The sequence below is a fragment of the Pituophis catenifer genome, unplaced genomic scaffold (genome assembly GCF_029215685.1).
Source record: "Pituophis catenifer annectens isolate HBS135680 unplaced genomic scaffold, rPitCat1.0.hap2 SCAF_2, whole genome shotgun sequence".
NCBI lineage: Eukaryota > Metazoa > Chordata > Lepidosauria > Squamata > Colubridae > Pituophis > Pituophis catenifer.
Genome location: NW_027256882.1, coordinates 25,901,743 through 25,920,447, shown reverse-complemented (window position 1 = coordinate 25,920,447; position 18,705 = coordinate 25,901,743). Strand labels below are relative to the sequence as shown.

Here is an 18,705-nt window from a genome sequence, read left to right as displayed (position 1 = left end):
CATTCAGCCTCCAAGATCTCCTAGACTCTTCCCCAAACTCTAATTCCATCCACACCGGATTATGGTCTGTTAAAGTTCTTGGACATATCTTCGTCTTCTTTACCCTGGAAAGAAAATCATTTGTAGTTAATATAAAATCAATTCTTGAAAAAGATTGGTGCCTATCAGAAAAAAATGTAAAATCCTGTTCTTTAAAATTTCGTTCACGCCATATATCTCTCAACTCCATATCATCCATCATGTCAAAAAAAGATTTAGGCAATTTAGCCCGTGTTTGAATATTTGGCAAAAGAGTCTTTTTGTCTTTTTTAGTGTCCAATACACCATTCCAATCACCCATCATTATACATGATTTGTAATCCATTGGTATTAATTTTTTATGCAAAAGTTTATAAAATTTCTCTTGTTGATTAAGTGCATGTATTCCCACTAAAAGTATTTTCTTCCCTTCTATTACTAATTCAATCATTATATATCTTCCTTGTGGATCTGCTTCAATTAATTTAGCCATTAAATCTGTTCTTAGGTATATAACTATGCCATTTTTCTTCTCAGGAGCTGATGCAACAAAATGTTTGCCCAGTCTAGCATTTATTAGGTATTTCTGATCACTTGTTCTAATGTGTGTTTCTTGCAAACAAATTACATCATTTTTAAACTGTTTCAAATAGTGAAATATTTTCTTCCTCTTTTGTGGTGAATTTAAGCCATTAACATTCCAGGTCAAAAATTTATTTGCCATCCTTGGCCCCTGAAAGCTTATGGAGCACCGACTGGAAGTCCTCCTGGAATTTCCTCTTCGGTCTAGCTCCTCCCACAGCTTCCATATTTGTAATTGCAATTTCTTGGGTTATTATCTGACTTTGTTGCTTCTTTAATTCTTGTTCTTTATGTCTGGTTGCTGCTCGAGTTTGTCTTTGATCCTTGGGGTCTTCCATTTTTTCAAATAAATCCAAAAGTTGAACATCCTCTGAAAGTTTTCTACTTGCATTTTTTTCATGCTTTCAAACTGCTAGGTTGGCAGAAGCTGGGACAAGTAACGGGAGCTCACGTTGTTACACGGCACTAGGGATTTGAACTGCTGAACTGCCGGCCTTTCGATCGACAAGCTCAGCATCTTAGCCACTGAGCCACCGCATCCCCTATGGAGAATATGTACCCCTCCCATTAATGAAGGATATGTTGGGACGTTTCACAAAGGGGAGAATCTTCACAGAGTTGGACTAGAGCAGGGGTCTTTAACATTAAACACTCAAAGAGCCACTTGTACCCATTTCCCACAGAAAACAAAACACCGGGAGCCACAAAATGTGGCTGTGTGTGGCCAGTTCGACGTCACTCACTCCCCCCTCCCAGTCACATGACTTCCCCCCCAGCTATGCCTACCTAGGTTTTGTGGCTCCTTGTGTTTTCTATTGGAAATAGATATCTCCCTCTTTGTGTCTCTCCCTCTCTCTCCCACCTCCCTCTCTCATCTTTCTCTCTCTCTCTCTCTTTCTATCACCCTATCTCTCTATCTCTCTCTTCCTCTCATCCCCCCTCTCATCTCTCTCTCTCTCTCTCTCTCTCTCTCTCTCTCTCTCTCTCTTTCCCTCTCTCTCTCCCCCCCTTCCTCCCTCCTCCTCTCCACCTCCACTTCCCAACCCACACACCCAGGGAATAACTGTAAGGAAATTAGACCATGTTCTCTCTATCTCTGGAAAGATACAAAAATAAACCTTGCATTGCAAAAGGAGTGACTGTCAGGCTGTTACAGTGCCATGAGGTTGCCGCCTTAGATCACCACACACACTTCAGAGAAGCACCATCCCAAGCAGCAGCACATTCACACAGGCACACATACACATCCTGCAACTCGGTCCAAAGTGACCGGAAAATATATTAAAAATTTATACACACAGAGCTGTGTCGCCTGGCACATACAGCGTTGCCCGTTCCTCTTCCGGGTTTCTGATGCGCATGTGCATGTGACAATCAGCTGGCCTTTTTGCAGGCAGCAGTGCCGGAAACTGGAAGAGCTGGTCTTCTGTTTTCCTGCGTGAGCATGTGCGCCTGCCAGCTATTCATTGCACGCATATGTGCACCAGGAACCCGGAAGAGTAGCTGGCTGAAACTGGAAGTTGAGTAGCTGAAACTGGAAGGTCATTTTTGGCGGCTTTTCTTCCGGGTTGCAGCCTAGACACTCGGCACTAGGTGCCAAAAAGGTTCACCATCACAGACCTAGAATTTCACTGCAGTTCGTTAAACCTCTCCAGTCATTGCTCAGACCGGCTATTGAATCACCTCCCCCCACCCCGGTGCCCCTCCAATATGGGTAGAAGCAGAAAAACATTGTGAGGTCAAGGAGATCCTTGACTCTCAATGCTATAAGGGGAAGTTACAGTACTTAGTTTTATGGAAGGGATTTCCACCGGCAGATGCAGTGAGTGGCAGTGACGGATGTTCGGGCCACTACAATGATCCATAGGTTTCTTGTTAAGTACCCAGATCAAACCCAATAGGTTTTATAGTTGTTAAGGATATTGTTGTGTCACCACCAGAGTCATGGTTCATAAAACAGAGTACCATCAGAAATTTTTACGCACAGAAACGGTTTTGAGAGTAATTGTGAATAACATGCAGACAAACTGGTTTTATATTACTTTACTTTGAGCGTAAAGCGAAATCATAGTCATTTAACAATCCAAGTCTTAGCCATATAAAGTGCAATACAAGATAAATCCAGGGATATAAAATCCTCTTACCAGTTTGTAGAAAAATACAAGGAACAGTCAGGAACAATATAAAACAGTTCAATAAATATCGGGAAACATTAATAAATAACCCATGATCAAACAATGACCATTTAGAGAGATCAAAAATAGTTACAGCATAGTAGCAGGTAAAAAATATTTATTTGTTTGTTTGTTTGTTTGTTTGTTTGTTTATTTATTTATTATTTGGACTTGTATGCCGCCCTATCTCCGAAAGGACTCAAGGTGGCTCACAACAATAAAAACAAGCAAAGTAAATGTTAAAAATACCCAATACGATTATAAAAAGATCATTAAAATCCCCTTTAAAATCCCTTCAGTCCAAACCAGCCAGGTGAAATAACCATGTTTTAAAGTCACGGTGGAAAGAGCGGAGGTTAGGGGCCACCCGGAGCTCCAGGGGGAACTGATTCCACAGGGTAGGTGCGCCCACAGAGAAGGCCCGCTCTGTAGGGGTCGCCAGCCGACATTGTCTGGCCGACAGCACCCCAAGGAGACCCTCCCTGTGGGAATGCATCGGGTGATGGGGAGCTGTCGCTGGCCGCAGATGGTCCGCCAGATACCCCGGGCTTAAGCCATGTAGAGCTTAATAGGTAATTATCAGCACCTTGAATCTCACCCGGAGGGCAACTGTTAACCAGTGCAGGTCCCGCAGGAGAGCTGTAACATGAGAGTGTTGGGACACTCCCATTACTACCCACGCGGCCACATTCTGCACCAGCTGAAGTCTCTGAGTGATCTTCACGGGCAGCCCCATGTAGAGAGCATTGAAGTAGTCGATCCGGGAGGTGACGAGCGCATGGGTGACTGTGCGTAGGGCATCACGGTCCAAGTAGGGGCGCAACTGGCGCACCAGACAAATCTGGGCAAATGGTATAGTGTTCTTTCTAACCACACTTAAGCTCTCCTTAAATACATTAGCTGCAGAGCTTATCCAATCAGGATGCAGAATGACTCAGCAATGTTCTTAAAGCAACATAATACATTTACACAATACAAACATACAATGTTGGATTATATATTGCCTGGCCAACTAGCTGGCCAACAACCATTTCCTAACAATAGTGTAAGGAGATTTGGGTCTAAAATGTGTGTGTTTGTTTCCTTGTAGGATTAATCTTTCTGGAGGGTCGTTATGTCCTGGTTGACTCACTATGCAACCTTGTTCACAATCAGTCAACACTAAGGAGAGTGGGGAGCAAAGGCATTGGAATGCAAGGGAGGTTTCAGGGAGGGAAATGAGGAATGCAAGGCAGCCGACTGAAAGCCTGAGATAGACCTGACGTCCAAAAGTCATCGGTTGGTAAACTCCAAGGCAGTCAGATCGTTCCCAAAACAAAATGAATGCAAATGATTGGTGGACAATGGACAGTGGGAAGTCCAGCGGACAAAGGGAAAGTTTACTTATGCTGTTTTCATACAAAAATGATAGAAAACCGTAGAAATGGTGGTGGAGTTTAGGAGAAACCCTCCCATACTACCACCTCTTACAATACTAGACAACACAGTGTCAACAGTAAAGACCTTCAAATTTCTAGGTTCTACCATATCTCAAGACCTAAAATGGACACCTAACATCAAAAACATCATCAAAAAAGCACAACAAAGAATGCGCCAACTCAGAAAGCTCAAACTGCCCAAGGAGCTACTGATCCAGTTCTACAGAGGAATTATTGAATCTGTCATCTGCACCTCTATAACTGTCTGGTTTGGCTCTGCAACCCAACAAGACAGACACAAACTTCAGAGGATAATTAGAACTGCAGAAAAAACAATTGCTACCAACCTGCCTTCCATTGAGGACCTGTATACTGCATGAGTCAAAAAGAGGGCTGCGAAAATATTTACAGACCCCTCACATCCTGGATATAAACTTTCAACTTCTACCCTCAAAAAGACGCTATAGGGCACTGCACCCCAGAACAACTAGACAAAAGAACAGTTTTTTCCCAATGGAGTTTAGTCATAGTTTTTTTCTCTTTCCCTCTGTCTCTCTCTGTGTAGTTAGGGATACTCGAGAGAATGAGAGTGAAAGACCTTTGGTTTATTGATAACCAAAATAAGTAAATAAACCTAATAAAATAATATGAAATTAAGAAAAACGACTTCAGAAAATAACATCAGTTTCTCCTGACAGATAGACAGACAGAGGTGAGATCTGGTTCTAGGACTGGTAGATCATAATACTCGCAAATCATGGCAACTTATGTGGTGAAAGGCCTCTTAATATGCGAGAAACTCATCACATATATCAATGTATCCTGTATGGAAAAATCTTGAGGATGTAGAATCCCTCTCACAAAATAAGCCAGAATGAGGAGAAGCCCATGAAGAGCCTTGATAGTACAGTGGTCTAAGCACCATGTTATTAACACAGCTGCCTGCAATTTACTGCTGGTTCGAATCTCTCCAAGGCTCAAGGTTTACTCAGCCTTCCATCCTTTCTAAGGTAGGTAAATTGAGGACCCAGTTTGTGGGGGCAATAAGCTGACTTTGTATAAAATATACAAAAGAATGAAGGCTATTGCTTAATGCATTGTAAGCTGCCCTGAGTCTCCGGAGAAGGGCGGCATATAAATCAAATTAAAAAAAAAAAAGTGAATGTTCAAAAAACATTCTATGGTCTAACAAGGATTAGGAAAAAGTCTAAATTTGATTTAAATAAACTTAATTAAATATTATTGGTATGGTTATTCATGAGATGTTATTAAATTCTGTTTTGTTGTAAGTCTAAAAATTTAAAATACACAAAACTTTTGATTGTATTGGGGGTGGGGGCTTGCCCTTGAGGAAAAAGATTTTTGAGTCTCCACAGAGATTTTCTCAATATTCACAAGATCAGAGGTGGTTTTCAGCCATTAACGAAAGAGGAAAATCTAGAAACTGACGCCTGCCGGTTCTAGATAGGCAAAGTTAGAGGGAACCTTCACTTCTTCTCTTAATGCCCACACCCGCACGGAACATGATCGCCTTGCAGGATCCTCAGGCATTGCGCAGAGGATCCTCTAGGGGGCTCCCACGAGAGTCCGATGGAAGAGCCGGGCAGCGCTCTCCCTCCCCCCCCCGCCTTACAAAAGAACTGAGCATGCGCCGGTCTCTTTCCCAAGTCAAGAGAGATGCGTGCTTCCCTAGGCATTTTCCAGCAAAGGCTTGAAAGCTGCTCCGCTCTTTCTACAGCGCCCGAGTGAGCCTTTCAGGCAAGGGAAGAGGCTGCAGGGAAACCTTGGACTTGGAGATCCAGACGTGAGTCTGGGTTCAATGACTGGGTGCGTGTTTGACTTTTCTCAGGCTCGGAGTCGTGGAAAGGGGGTGGAAGAGCCAGTGTCCCATGTTCCCCTGCCGTCCCTGTGCATGCAAGGGCCAGGCAGGGGAGAAAGCAAAGCCCTTCGCTTTGCCCCCAGGGGGGAAAAGAAAAACAGGGTCGCAGAAAAGAGGATTTACAATCCATTTCGACGGGGAAAGCTTTGCATGGAGGGAGAGGAGGAGAGGTCGTCTTTGCAAAACAGAGATTTGTGCCTCCACGTCAGTCTTGACCTCTGGACAGTTTCCTGCAAACTTCATGGCCCCGTTTTCCGAAGGGGCTTCCCTCGCCTCCCCCTTCTTAGGCCGAGAGAAGCGAGCCGTCGGAGTCCCTCCTGCTGGGTTTGCACGCAAGGCTTCAACTCCGTGTGTAAGGAGTTGGGTGCAAGGACTCGGAACTCGGTTTCCTGCTTTCCAGCCTTTCCCCACTATCACCAGCTGGCTGTGCCGGCAGATAAATAAGGTTGCCTGTTGAGATCTTAGCATATCTTCTGGCTTGGTTATATATAGTAAGAAAATAGATATTGTACCTTTACAGGGAGGATACATGAGATGTGGGTGTGGCTTACTGATGATGGCTAACAAGCCATAAATATATCTATATAAGTCTCTCACCAGGCAGCACAGGGCTTGCTGGCTGCCAGAAAGAAAAAAGCCCAGAATCGAGTGGATGTGATTCTACTGAGCTAGGGCTGCAGAAAAACCTTGGTTACGTAGGAAAAACCTGGCTAAAAGAAAAACATATATATATATATGTAGGTCTTTGGTTATTCGGGTTATTTGGTTATTCGAATAACCAAAGACCTACATACAAACACCCGCAAAAACCTCAGAAAACATATATATATATATATATATATATATATATATATATATATATATATATATATATATATATATATATATATATATAATACAAACAAACAAACAAACTTTATTGTCATTGTATGTGTATACACATACAACGAAATTCACATAACACCCAAAGACCAGGTCCAACACACATAATCCCCAAACACACTCCCACCCACCACAATTCCCTACTCCTAAACCACCCAAATCCACATAACAGACCAGGTTATACTGTCCAACAGCTCACTGATGGTGGCCCTTTAGTTCATTGTTGAGTGCAATTATAGCTCTGGGATATCCTGGGATTTATTTACTTATTAAGTGGATTTAGAGAGCCCCTCATGTCAATTGCTGTTTGTGACCTGGGACATTTACGATTTGGATTGTGCAAATGATTGCTCTTAACAACGCAGCTATAGAAATGATATTAAAGGGTGTATTAAATACTTCACAGGGCTGTTGGGGTGAGGAAATAGTAAGAAGGAGCATTATGTATAATTGCTGCCTAGAATAATTTATAATAATATACAGAAGACATAAAAATTAAAATTAAATTTTAATTAAAAATTAGGAAGTAGAAATCAAAAACATCTAAATGTATTTTTCCAATATTTTGATAGAGATCGATATCCTGAAGCAGGGGTGTCAAACTCGTGTCCTCATGTGACCTATCGGGACTTTTCCCTCCTTTGCTAAACCGGGCGTGGCGTGATATATCTGGTCCCTGGGCCGCTAGTTTGACAGTCCTGTCCTGAAGGGTTCTGTGCAATTTTCCCCACATGTAGAGAGATCAAGCTAACTAATAAGATATCCCCCTCGGTCCCCGACATTGGGAGGTTAATCCAAATTTCTTTCTATTTTTTTTCCCTTCCCTTTACCCTTCCCTGTTCTCTTTCCTCTCTTGATAAAGATGCTCAATAGTTCAATTCATCACTCTAGTAAACACCCTGAATAATTTGTTTTCCATTTCAGATATGTAAACTGGAAATATATTCCGGTTCTTCTGGAATCTTAAGTATCTTGTCTGGGAAGAGAGCTGAATGGCCTTGGAAAATTTGGCCAGACCTCTTGTGAACAGAAAGACCTGTGGAGATCCATGGGTCCGTTTTGAAGCTGTATTAGAGACTAGAGAAAAGATGGAGGGACAACACCCAGCAGATGCAGATATTAGAAAAAGCCCTTCAGCTGCTCAGCCTTGGAGCTGTGGGAAGAATGGGGCAGGTCCTGGGCAGAAGAGTCACGAAGAGGCATCCAATAGTTCAGAGGTCCAATGTTGTCACTTCACAAAAGTGCAGTTTCAGAAGGGGAGCCGTCCGCGAGATGTTTGCACTCAGCTTCACTACCTTTGCTGTCAGTGGCTGCAACCAGAAAAACACACCAAGGCTCAGATGCTGGACCTGGTGCTCCTGGAACAATTCCTGGCTGTCCTTTCCCCAGAGGTGGCGAAATGGGTGCGGGAGTGTGGAGCAGAGACCAGTTCCCAGGCGGTGTCCCTGGCTGAAGGATTTTTGCTGACTCAGGAGGAGGAAAACATGCAGGAAGAGTTGCAGGTGGGAAAATGGCAGCTCTAAAGAGGAGCTCTCTGAATTTGTCAATTTCTCCCTGGCAGAATTTTCTGGGATTATTAATTCCTAAGGGCATTTGTTCTATTCTTCCAGAGGATGTATTTGGAGCAATTCTTTCATTCTGTTTCAGTAATGGACATTGGGGTCTGCTAGTTTGAAGGTGCAGTATGATAATTCATTTCTATCTCTGTGCTCTTCCTTTGTTTCTCTTAACACATCATGTCCAGAAATGCATGGAAGCTGTGACTGAGTATCCTAAGGAGGGGAAAGATTCATTCAAATCTTCTCAAGAGCTGCTCTTCAGGGAGAACTTACAGAAAGATCAAAGTCAAGACTCTACGGAAGGTAAGAAAGGCTCTTTCTCTGTAAGGTGAGATTTTAACATTTAACTGATTCTTTTGCTCCAGTTTATTGGAGTGTCTCTCTTTAACAAATCTGCTTCCAGTATTTTTCTCTTTCTCACAGAGAGTAGAAAGCTGTCCTTGGACTTTTTAGAATCACCTCTTTGTTCTGGAGATGAAGGATTAGCTGAACCGGTACTTCAGGTAAGGAGAAAGAAGATCGGAAAAGGTCCATAAATCTTGGATGGATTTCATTTTGTTCTAGAGTTCAATGTATAAAATTGCTGTTTCTAAGGAATACGAATTTGACATCAAGTCATTGAACATTCACACTCACCTTAGCTTACCCTCTCCCTTCTGAGGGGATCCTTTGTGAGATGTCTTTTCCACCTCTCCTTCTTCATTTTCAGATTTCATTGACCAGACTGTTGTCAGCATTGGAGCTCTTCCTTCTGTCTCCCAGGGTTGTTCACACACACCATTATAAAGAAAATAGTCTTTTTTGCCTTTTGAAAAGCATCTTTGGGACTACCCAAATTCTTAATCTGGTGATTAAGAATCTCCATAGACATATAGAGTTCTATTACAAGCTCTTTCAACTTCTTCATGAAGGTGTGGAGTTGGGGTTTGTTGGTTCCACAGTGTATAAAATGAGCCATTGGAAAACATGTCAGCTGGGTTTTGCCAGTATTTTACTGTACCCATCCAAGGAAGAATGGGAGTCACTGATAAGGAGTGGATTGAAGACTTTAGATTGAATATTTTAGTTGGTTATACCGTAAGGCATTCCAAACACCTCCAAGTTGATCAAACATGATTTAGTTGTGCCATCAGCCAAAAGCGGTTAGACCTTATTCTTAATTTTGCAGAGGATACCCATTTTGTTCACTAGATCTCTTTCCTAGAATTGGTGGAATAAAATAATCCCATTATTCTTGGGATTATCTGTTAATAAGGAAACTTGTGTCCTTGTTCAGGGTGTTGTGTCTTTTGAGGAAGTGGCCGTGTATTTCTCCAAGGAGGAATGGTCTCAACTGGATGCTGACCAAAAGGCGCTCCACGGAGAAGTCATGCTGGAGAATTCCAGGAATCTCTTTTCGCTGGGTAAGAATCCCTTTCTGTGCTCAGGAATGTAGAGAAGGGCTTGAATGTTATTTCTGGGGAAAAAATCATTTATTTACAGTGCATTCAGAAAGTATTCAGATCCCCTTCACTTTTTTCTATTTTGTTATGCTGTAGCATGATTCTACAGTTGTGGAAATGAGTTATGTATTTTATGAACAGAAAGCATTTTTTAAAAAAACATACAATTTCTTGTACGTAATAAGGGAGACTATAGATTTCCAATTTTTCTTTGAATAAATTTCCTTCTTCCATAAAATCAGTTTGGTCAAATGGTTAAAACTCCAGGCTAGAAATTGGGTGACTGTAAGTTGTAGTTCTCCCTTAAGCATGAATGCTGACTGGGTGACTTTGGGCCAAACTCTCTCAGCTCAACCCACGTCATAGGGTTGTTGTAGGGAAAACAGCAGAAAGAGGGAATATCGGAGATGTCCACTGCCCTTATTATTTGCAATAAAATAAAGGAAGGATATAGAGTGCATTCAGGAAGTATTCAGATCCCCTTCACTTTTGTCGATTTTGTTATGCTGCAGGCTGATTCTACAGTTGTTGAAATTCATTTTTTTCTCATTTATCTACACTCAGTACCCGAAAATGACAAAATGAAAACAGAATTTTAGAAATGTCTGTAAATTTGTTAAAAAGTAAAAACTGAAATATTCATTGGCATCAATATTCAGACCCTTTCAGTCAGTACTTTGTTGAAGCACCTTTGGCAGCAATGGAAGCCTCCAGTTTTTTTGGGTACGACACCATAAGCTTTGCACACCTGGATTGGGGGATTTTCTGCCATTCTTCCTTACAAATCCTCTCAGGCTCAGTCAGATTGGATGGCAACCGTCCTTGGAGAGCCATTTTCAGATTCCTCCAGAGATTCCTCCAGAGATTCCTAAATAAGGTTGAAGTCATGGCTCTGGCTGGGCCACTCTAGGACATTCACAGAGTGTGTTTTGGCTGTTTGCATAGTATGGTTGTCATGTAGGAAAATGAATCTTTAGCCCATTTTCTGGTCCTGAGCGCTATGTTGTACAGCTTTCCATCACCCCTGACCAGTCTCCCAGTTTCTGCTGCTGAAAAACACTCCCACAGCATGATACTGCCACCATCATGCTTCACTATTGGGATAGCATTGGGCAGGTGATGAGTGGTTTCCTCCAGACATAATGTTTAGAATTGAGGTCAAACAGTTCTATCTTGGTTGCATCAGACCAGAGAATCTTACTTATTTCAGTCTCAGAGTCCTTCAGGTGCATTTTTGAAACTCCAAGTAGGCTTTCATGTGTTGTACACTGAGAAAAGGCATCCGTCTAGCCACTCTGCCTTAAAGCCCAGATCAGTGGAGGGCTGTATTGATGGTTGTCTCCAACCAGGATCTAATTTGAGAATTATGGAGTCCACTTATTTTTATTTTTATTTATTTATTTTTAAATTTGTATACCGCCCTTCCCTCTGAGGACTCAGGGCAGTGAACAGCCAAGTAAAAGCATAAACTACAAACATTAAAATACAATTAAAAAGATATATATATATATAAATTTGGCCCCATGATTAAAAACGAGGACGGGTTTTGGAACCCTGAGAGGTGGTTTGCAAAAAACCGACGGCTTTGGGGGTTTTTAGATAAATCTTTAAGTTCTATTTTAAGGGGTTCTGGGAGGGATTGTGGGAATGGATCTGGGGGGATCCATAAATCCACTGAAAGGGGTAATGGGTCTGATAATCATGGTGGGGAGGATGGGGACAGAAATCTGACAAGGATGCAGGGGGATGAAGCAATGGGCATTAGTATAGTAAGTGGGAGGGGCAGATATGACGGCTGCAGGGGGCCATATTATGTTTCGGGAGTGCGCACTCGATGTTTACGAGCGATTGCCCACTCCGACCCCCAAAGCACTGCTCGTTTCCCGGGTTGTTCAGAGTCTCAGACCCTGGGTCTACGGCTGATGTTATGTAATGCCAGGTCAGTGGTAAATAAAGCCCCCCTCATTCATGATCTTATTTCAGAGGGGGGTGCTGACCTGGCAGGGATTACGGAGACCTGGTTAGGCCAGGAGGGAGGAGTTCCCCTTGTGGAAATGTGCCCGCCAGGTTTCCGTGCATTCCATCAGCCAAGGGCTCAGGGAAGGGGTGGGGGAGTGGCAGCAATCTTTAGAGAAAGTCTTTGCCCGAGGGAGGCCACTGTTCCTCAGATAGCCGGATGTGAGTCCCTCCTTGTGAAGTGGGGTCAGGGGATTCAGATGGGCCTACTGATTGCGTACCTGGCTCCCTGCCACGTAACAGCGGTCCTGCCTGAGCTGCTCGACATTATAGCCGGGGTGGCGGTGGAAACCCCCAGACTTATTGTTATGGGGGATTTTAACCTGCCATCTGCTGGTGAGATGTCGGAGACGGCTCGGGAGTTCATGGCTTCCATGACGGCCATGGGCCTGACCCAGGTAGTTCAAGGCCCCACCCACTTGGGGAATCACACTCTGGACTTGATTTTTATCTCTGATCAGTGGCTGAATGATCTAAGAATAGGGGATATAGACATCAAGCCCTTGTCATGGTCTGATCATTCTCTCCTTCACATGGACTTTCAAGTCACTTCCACCCACCGCAGGGAGACGGAACCAACCAAATGGTTCCGTCCCAGGCGCCTGATGGACCCCGAAAGGTTCCTGATGGAGCTTGGGCCATTTCCTGAGACTCTGGCTCACGACTCGACTGAGGACCTGGTGGTCGCCTGGGACAGGGCGGCTACTGGGGCCTTGGACCGCGTCGTGCCTTTGCGGCCTCTGACCCGATGCCGATCTCGTCTAGCTCCTTGGTTTTCCGAGGAGCTGAGAGAGAAGAAGCGTCGGAAAAGACGCCTGGAGAGTGATTGGAGGACAAGCCGATCTGAATCTGACCGAACACAGGTGAGATCTTATATTAAGATCTACCTAGTGGCGATAAGAGCGGCGAAGTCTAGCTACTTCTCCGCTCTTATTGCATCTGCAGAGAACCGCCCAGCTGCGCTGTTTAGGGTGACCCGCTCCCTACTTCAGGTGGGGGTACGGGAAGATCCCTTAAAGGGTCGAGCTGAGGATTTTGTACAATTCCTGCATGATAAAGTCGCTCAGATTCGGGAAGGCCTGGACTCCGATTGGGTAGATCCAGGGGAGGAGACGGGGGCAGGTCTTGAGAGCGTTATCTGGGAAGAGTTTGACTCTGTGGCTCCTGAGGACGTGGACAGGATTCTGGGCAAGCTTAATGCTGCCACATGTTTATTGGACCCGTGTCCCTCCTGGTTGGTACTGGCCTCCCGGGAGGTTACACGAGGCTGGCTCCAGGGGATTATAAATGCTTCCCTGAGTGAGGGTGTCTTTCCCGCCGCCTTGAAAGAGGCGGTTGTGAAGCCCCTCCTCAAGAAGCCTTCCCTGGACCCGGCTATATTATCAAATTATCGTCCAGTCTCCAATCTTCGCTTTGTTGCGAAGGTTGTTGAGAGTGTGGTGGCGCGACAACTACCCCGATACCTGGATGAAGTTGTCTATCTGGATCCGTTCCAGTCGGGCTTCAGGTCACGATACAGCACAGAAACGGCATTGGTCGCATTGGTGGATGATCTCTGGAGGGCTCGGGACAGAGGTTGCTCCTCTATCCTGGTCCTATTAGATCTCTCAGCGGCTTTTGATACCATCGACCATGGTATCTTACTGCACCGGCTGGAGGGGTTAGGAATAGGGGGCACTGTTCTTCTTTGGTTCTCCTCCTTCCTCTCTGACCGTTCGCAGTTTGTGTTGGCAGGGGGACAGAGGTCGACCTCGAGGCACCTTATTTGTGGGGTGCCGCAAGGGTCAGTCCTCTCACCCCTTCTGTTCAACATTTATGTAAAACCGCTAGGTGAGATCATCCGTGGTTTTGGGGTGAGTGTTCATCAGTATGCTGATGACACACAGCTATACATCTCCACCCCAGACCACCCCAATGATGCCCTTGCTGTGATGTCCCGTTGCCTGGAGGCCGTGCGGATCTGGATGGGGAGAAACAAGCTCAGACTCAACCCCTCCAAGTCCGAGTGGCTGTGGCTTCCGGCGTCCCGGTATAGTCAGCTGGTACCATCACTGACAATAGGGGATGAGATCTTGCTCCCCACAGAGAGGGCCCGCAACTTGGGTGTCCTCCTGGATTCACGGTTATCTTTAGAAGATCATTTGACGGCCGTGGCCAGGGGTGCCTTTTATCAGGTTCGCCTGATCCGCCAGTTGCGTCCCTTTCTGGATCGGGACGCCTTGCGCACGGTCACTCATGCCCTAGTTACCTCCCGTATGGACTACTGTAATGCTCTCTACATGGGGCTCCCCTTGAAAAGCACCCGGAGGCTCCAACTGGTCCAGAACGTAGCCGCGCGGGTGATTATGGGCGCAGCTCATTACGCCCATGTAACACCTCTCCTACGCGAGCTGCACTGGCTCCCGGTGGTCTTCCGGGTGCGATTCAAGGTGTTAGTTATCACCTTTAAAGCGCTCCATGGCTTAGGACCTGGGTACCTACGAGACCGTCTTTTGCCACCAATAGCCTCCCACCGACCAGTTCGTTCTCACAGGGAGGGACTACTCAGGGTACCGTCAGTCAAATTATGTCGACTGGCGACTCCCAGGGGGAGGGCCTTCTCTGTGGGGGCTCCAACCCTTTGGAATGAACTGCCCCCGGAGATACGGAATATCCCTGATCTCCGTGCTTTCCGCCGTGCCCTCAAGACCCTGATGTTCCAACAGGCAGGGCTAAACATACAAACATGCAAATGATTTTTTAAATGTTATCTAATTCTGGGTTTTATTTAATTGACCAAACTAAGTAACAATTTTAATTAGCAATTTTATGATGTTTGTGTGTCTATATTTTTCTTGACTGTACACCGCCTTGAGTCCTACGGGAGAAAGGCGGTATAGAAATATAATAAATAAATAAATAAATAAAAACAATAACAAACAATTAAAGCTCTTAGGAACCTTCAGTGCAGCAGAAAGTTTATGGTAGCCTTCCCTAGATCTCTTCCTTCGAAGTATTCCTATCTCTGAGCTCTGCAGGCAGTTGCTTTGACCTCATGGCTTTTGGTCTGCTATTGTATGCATTCTCAGCTGTGAGGCCATTTATGGAGAACTTTCTGAATCTCGTCCAATCAATTGAATTGACTCCATTCAAGGCATAGAAACATGTCAGCAACAATCACAAGAAATGGGAGGCACCTGAGCTATATTTCAAGCATTGCAAAGAGTCTGAATACTTACATTAACGTGATATTTCAGTTCTTTTTAAGAAACTTACAGACATTTCTAAAATTCTGTTTTCACTTTGTCATCATGAGGTACTTAGTGTAGATTAATGAGGAAAAAAAATGAATTTCTACAGTTATAGAATCAAGCTACAGCATAATAAAATTAACAAAAGTGAAGGGAGCCTGAATACATTCTGAATGCACTGTATATACACCCTTTATTTTTTAAAAATAATATAGGCAGTGGACATACCCCAATATTCCTTCCTGATGCTGTTTTCCCTAGGAAAAAAAATCCTGTGAAATGGGTTGAGCTGAGAGAGATTGGCCCAAAGCCACCCAGTCAGCATTCATGTCTAAGACAAAACTAGTACTCAGAGTCCCCCAGTTTCTAGCCTGGTGTCTTAACCATTTGACCAAATTGATATGGAAGAAGGAAATTTATTGAAAGAAGAATTGGAAAACTGCATAGCCTGGCTTTGTACATAAAGAAAATTGGTATTTTTTAAATGCTTTCTGCTCATAAACCATAATACTCATTTCACAGAAGATATTAGCAAGAATCTGAGGACGAGGCAGAATGTACTGATGGTGTGGCCTCTCTTGAGCCAGGTTCTGCCTACCAGGATTCGGTATTTCCTCCTGAACCTGGTACCGTACTTTTTGGAATATAAGACGCACCTCCCCTCCTAAAAGAGGGTGGAAATGTTGGTGCGTCTTATACACCGAATACAGCCATTTCTGGCCTGCAGAAACCCCGCCCCGCGCGTCCCTAAAAAGGGGACATGGAGAGGGTTTGGGAGGCCTGCAGAGTGCTCCTGGGGGCCGGGGAGGGCAAAAACATTTTTTTCCTTGTTTACCTCTTGGTGCGCCTTATACTCTGATGCATCTTATAGTCCGAAAAATACGGTAACTAGGTTTCTGATAGACCTGAGCTACTATAACCAAGACCGGATGAGCCCTGAGACGAATGTTCCCTTCTTAGAGATATGCCCACTTGTGTACTACATTTGCATTAGTCTTAAGTTGAGGGTGGGGAACTATTGCCATCCAGAAATTCCCTTTGACTTTCAAAGATTCTGCTCTGCAGACAAGTGGAGATGAGACTTTTATTGAAGTTGGGAGGCGCTGGGTATATAGCTGCCCCAGCATGCAACAGTGTCCAATGCACTTTGGTAGGTTGTGAAACCATGGAATTATTTATTTATTTATTTATTTATTTATTTATTTATTTATTTATTTATTTATTTATTTATTTATTTAATGAGATTTATATGCCGCCCTATCTCCAGCCGGACTCAGGGCGGCTCACAACAGTAAAAAAACATCTAATTAAAAAGTTAAAAAGTAATTAAATCCAAATCTCATAATTTAACAGTTAAAAGTGCAATTAAGACTAACAAGTTAAAAATTAAAAATTAAAACCGGGTCAACGATTAGTTCAGGGTTGTGATCCAATCCTATTGGAATGAAAATGTACAGTTTTCTTTTTTCTTTTCCAAGGTTTTAATGGGCAAGAGAATAAGAATTGCAATGAGGAATGCCAAGCGATCCATTCGAAAGGGGGGAAAAGGAAATTTGTAGATCAGATGCAACCAAAAAGGGATGAAACAAAACAATCACAAAGTGGAATTAAAAAAAGTCTTTCTCAGGTCAGAGGGCTTCCTAACCATACAGTGATCGATATGGGAGAAAGACCATATAAAACCATGGCGTGTGGAAAGAGGTTTAATAAATCCAATCATCTCATTTCTCATGAAAAGGCCCATTCAGAAGAGAAACGATTTACCTGCATGGAGTGTGGAAAGACCTTCAGTTATAATCACTATCTTAAAAGACATCAAAGGATCCACACAGGAAAAAGACCTTATAAATGCATGGAGTGTGGAAAGACCTTTATTCGTAACAGTGATCTTAATATCCACAAGCGGATCCATACAGGAGAGAAGCCGTATCAATGCATGGAGTGTGATGAGACCTTCTGTTATTCTAAGACTCTTAGAATCCATCAGAGGAATCACAGAGGAGAAAGTCCTTATAAATGCATGGAGTGTGGAAAAACCTTTACTAGTAGCAGTAGTCTGAAATCCCACAATTTGATCCACACAGGAGAGAAGCCATATCATTGCATGGAGTGTGGAAAGAGTTTTAGGAAGAGTGGTAATCTTAATACCCACCAGAGGATCCACACAGGAGAAAGACCTTATAAATGTGAGGAATGTGGAAAGGCCTTTAGGTGGAGTAATGCTCTTGACACCCATAAAAGGATCCACACAGGAGAGAAACCATATCCCTGCATGGAATGTGGAAAGAGCTTTACTTTTAGCAGTGGTCTTAATTCCCACAAGAGGAGCCACACAGGAGAAAGACCTTATAAATGCATTGAGTGTGGAAAGAGTTTTAGATTTAGCAGTCATCTTAATACCCACAAGCGGATCCACACAGGAGAGAAACCGTATCAATGCATGGAGTGTGATGAGATATTCTGTTATTCTAAAACTCTTATAATCCATCAGAGGAATCACCGAGGAGAAAGACCTTATAAATGTATGGAGTGTGGAAAAACCTTTACTTGTAGCAATAGTCTGAAATCTCACAATTTGACCCACACAGGAGAGAAGCCATATAAATGCATGGAGTGTGGAAAGAGTTTTAGGAACAGTGGTTATCTTAATACCCACAAGAGGATCCACACAGGAGAGAAACCGTATCAATGCATGGAGTGTGGAGAGACCTTTATTGATAGCAGTAGTCTTAATTCCCACAAGAGGACCCACACAGGAGAAAGACCTTATAAATGCATGGTGTGTGGAAAGAGCTTTACTCATAGCAGTAGTTTTCATCACCACAGGCAGAGCCACACAGAAGAGAAGTCATATACATGTGTGGAATGTGGAGAGGGCTTTAGAAAGAGTTGTGATCTCACTTCCCATAAAAGGATCCATATGGGAGAAAAAAACATATGAATGCATGGAGTGGAGCTTTGTAAGGAGTAACACTTTTATTTGCCATAGAAGCATCCACACATGGGAGAAAGCGTATCAATAAAGGAATTATGGAGAGAGCTCCAAGAGAAATCCAGATAGTCCTTGGTGTATGACTGCAATTGTGCCCAAAATTTCTGCTGCTAAGCGAAGCAGTTATTAAGTATGTCTTGCTTTATTTTACGACTTTTTTTGCCACTTTTGTTAAGTGAGTCACTGTACTTGTTAAGTTAGTAACACTGTTATGAAATGAATTTGGCTTCCACATTGGATTTGCTTGTCAGAAGCTCACAAAAGGTGATCACATGATCCAGGGACACTGCAAGTGTCATGAATCAGTTGCCAAGCATCTGAAATTGGATCAGGTGACCATCGGGATGTTGTTCATAAGTGTGAAAAATGGTCATTAGTCACTTTTTTCAGTGCTTCTATGACTTTGAATAATCATTATATGAACTGTAATAAATTGAGACTACCTATATTTGTCTAAAATATCTTGCAAGGACCATTTGAGTAATAATCCAAATAAACTGTAGCTCCTCTTAA

General features: G+C 43.5%; 1 protein-coding gene across 1 annotated transcript in view; it reads left to right on the top strand.

Annotated features, from left to right (window-relative positions):
- Positions 1-18,222, top strand: part of LOC139311932 (zinc finger protein 420-like) — a 53,815-nt gene extending 35,593 nt beyond the window's left edge. The window contains exon 10 of the mRNA XM_070936456.1: positions 16,835-18,222. Coding sequence (XP_070792557.1) covers positions 16,835-18,141 — 1,307 coding nt within the window. The 3' untranslated portion in view covers positions 18,142-18,222. The remainder of the gene's footprint in view (positions 1-16,834) is intronic.
- The last annotated feature ends 483 nt before the right edge of the window (positions 18,223-18,705 follow it).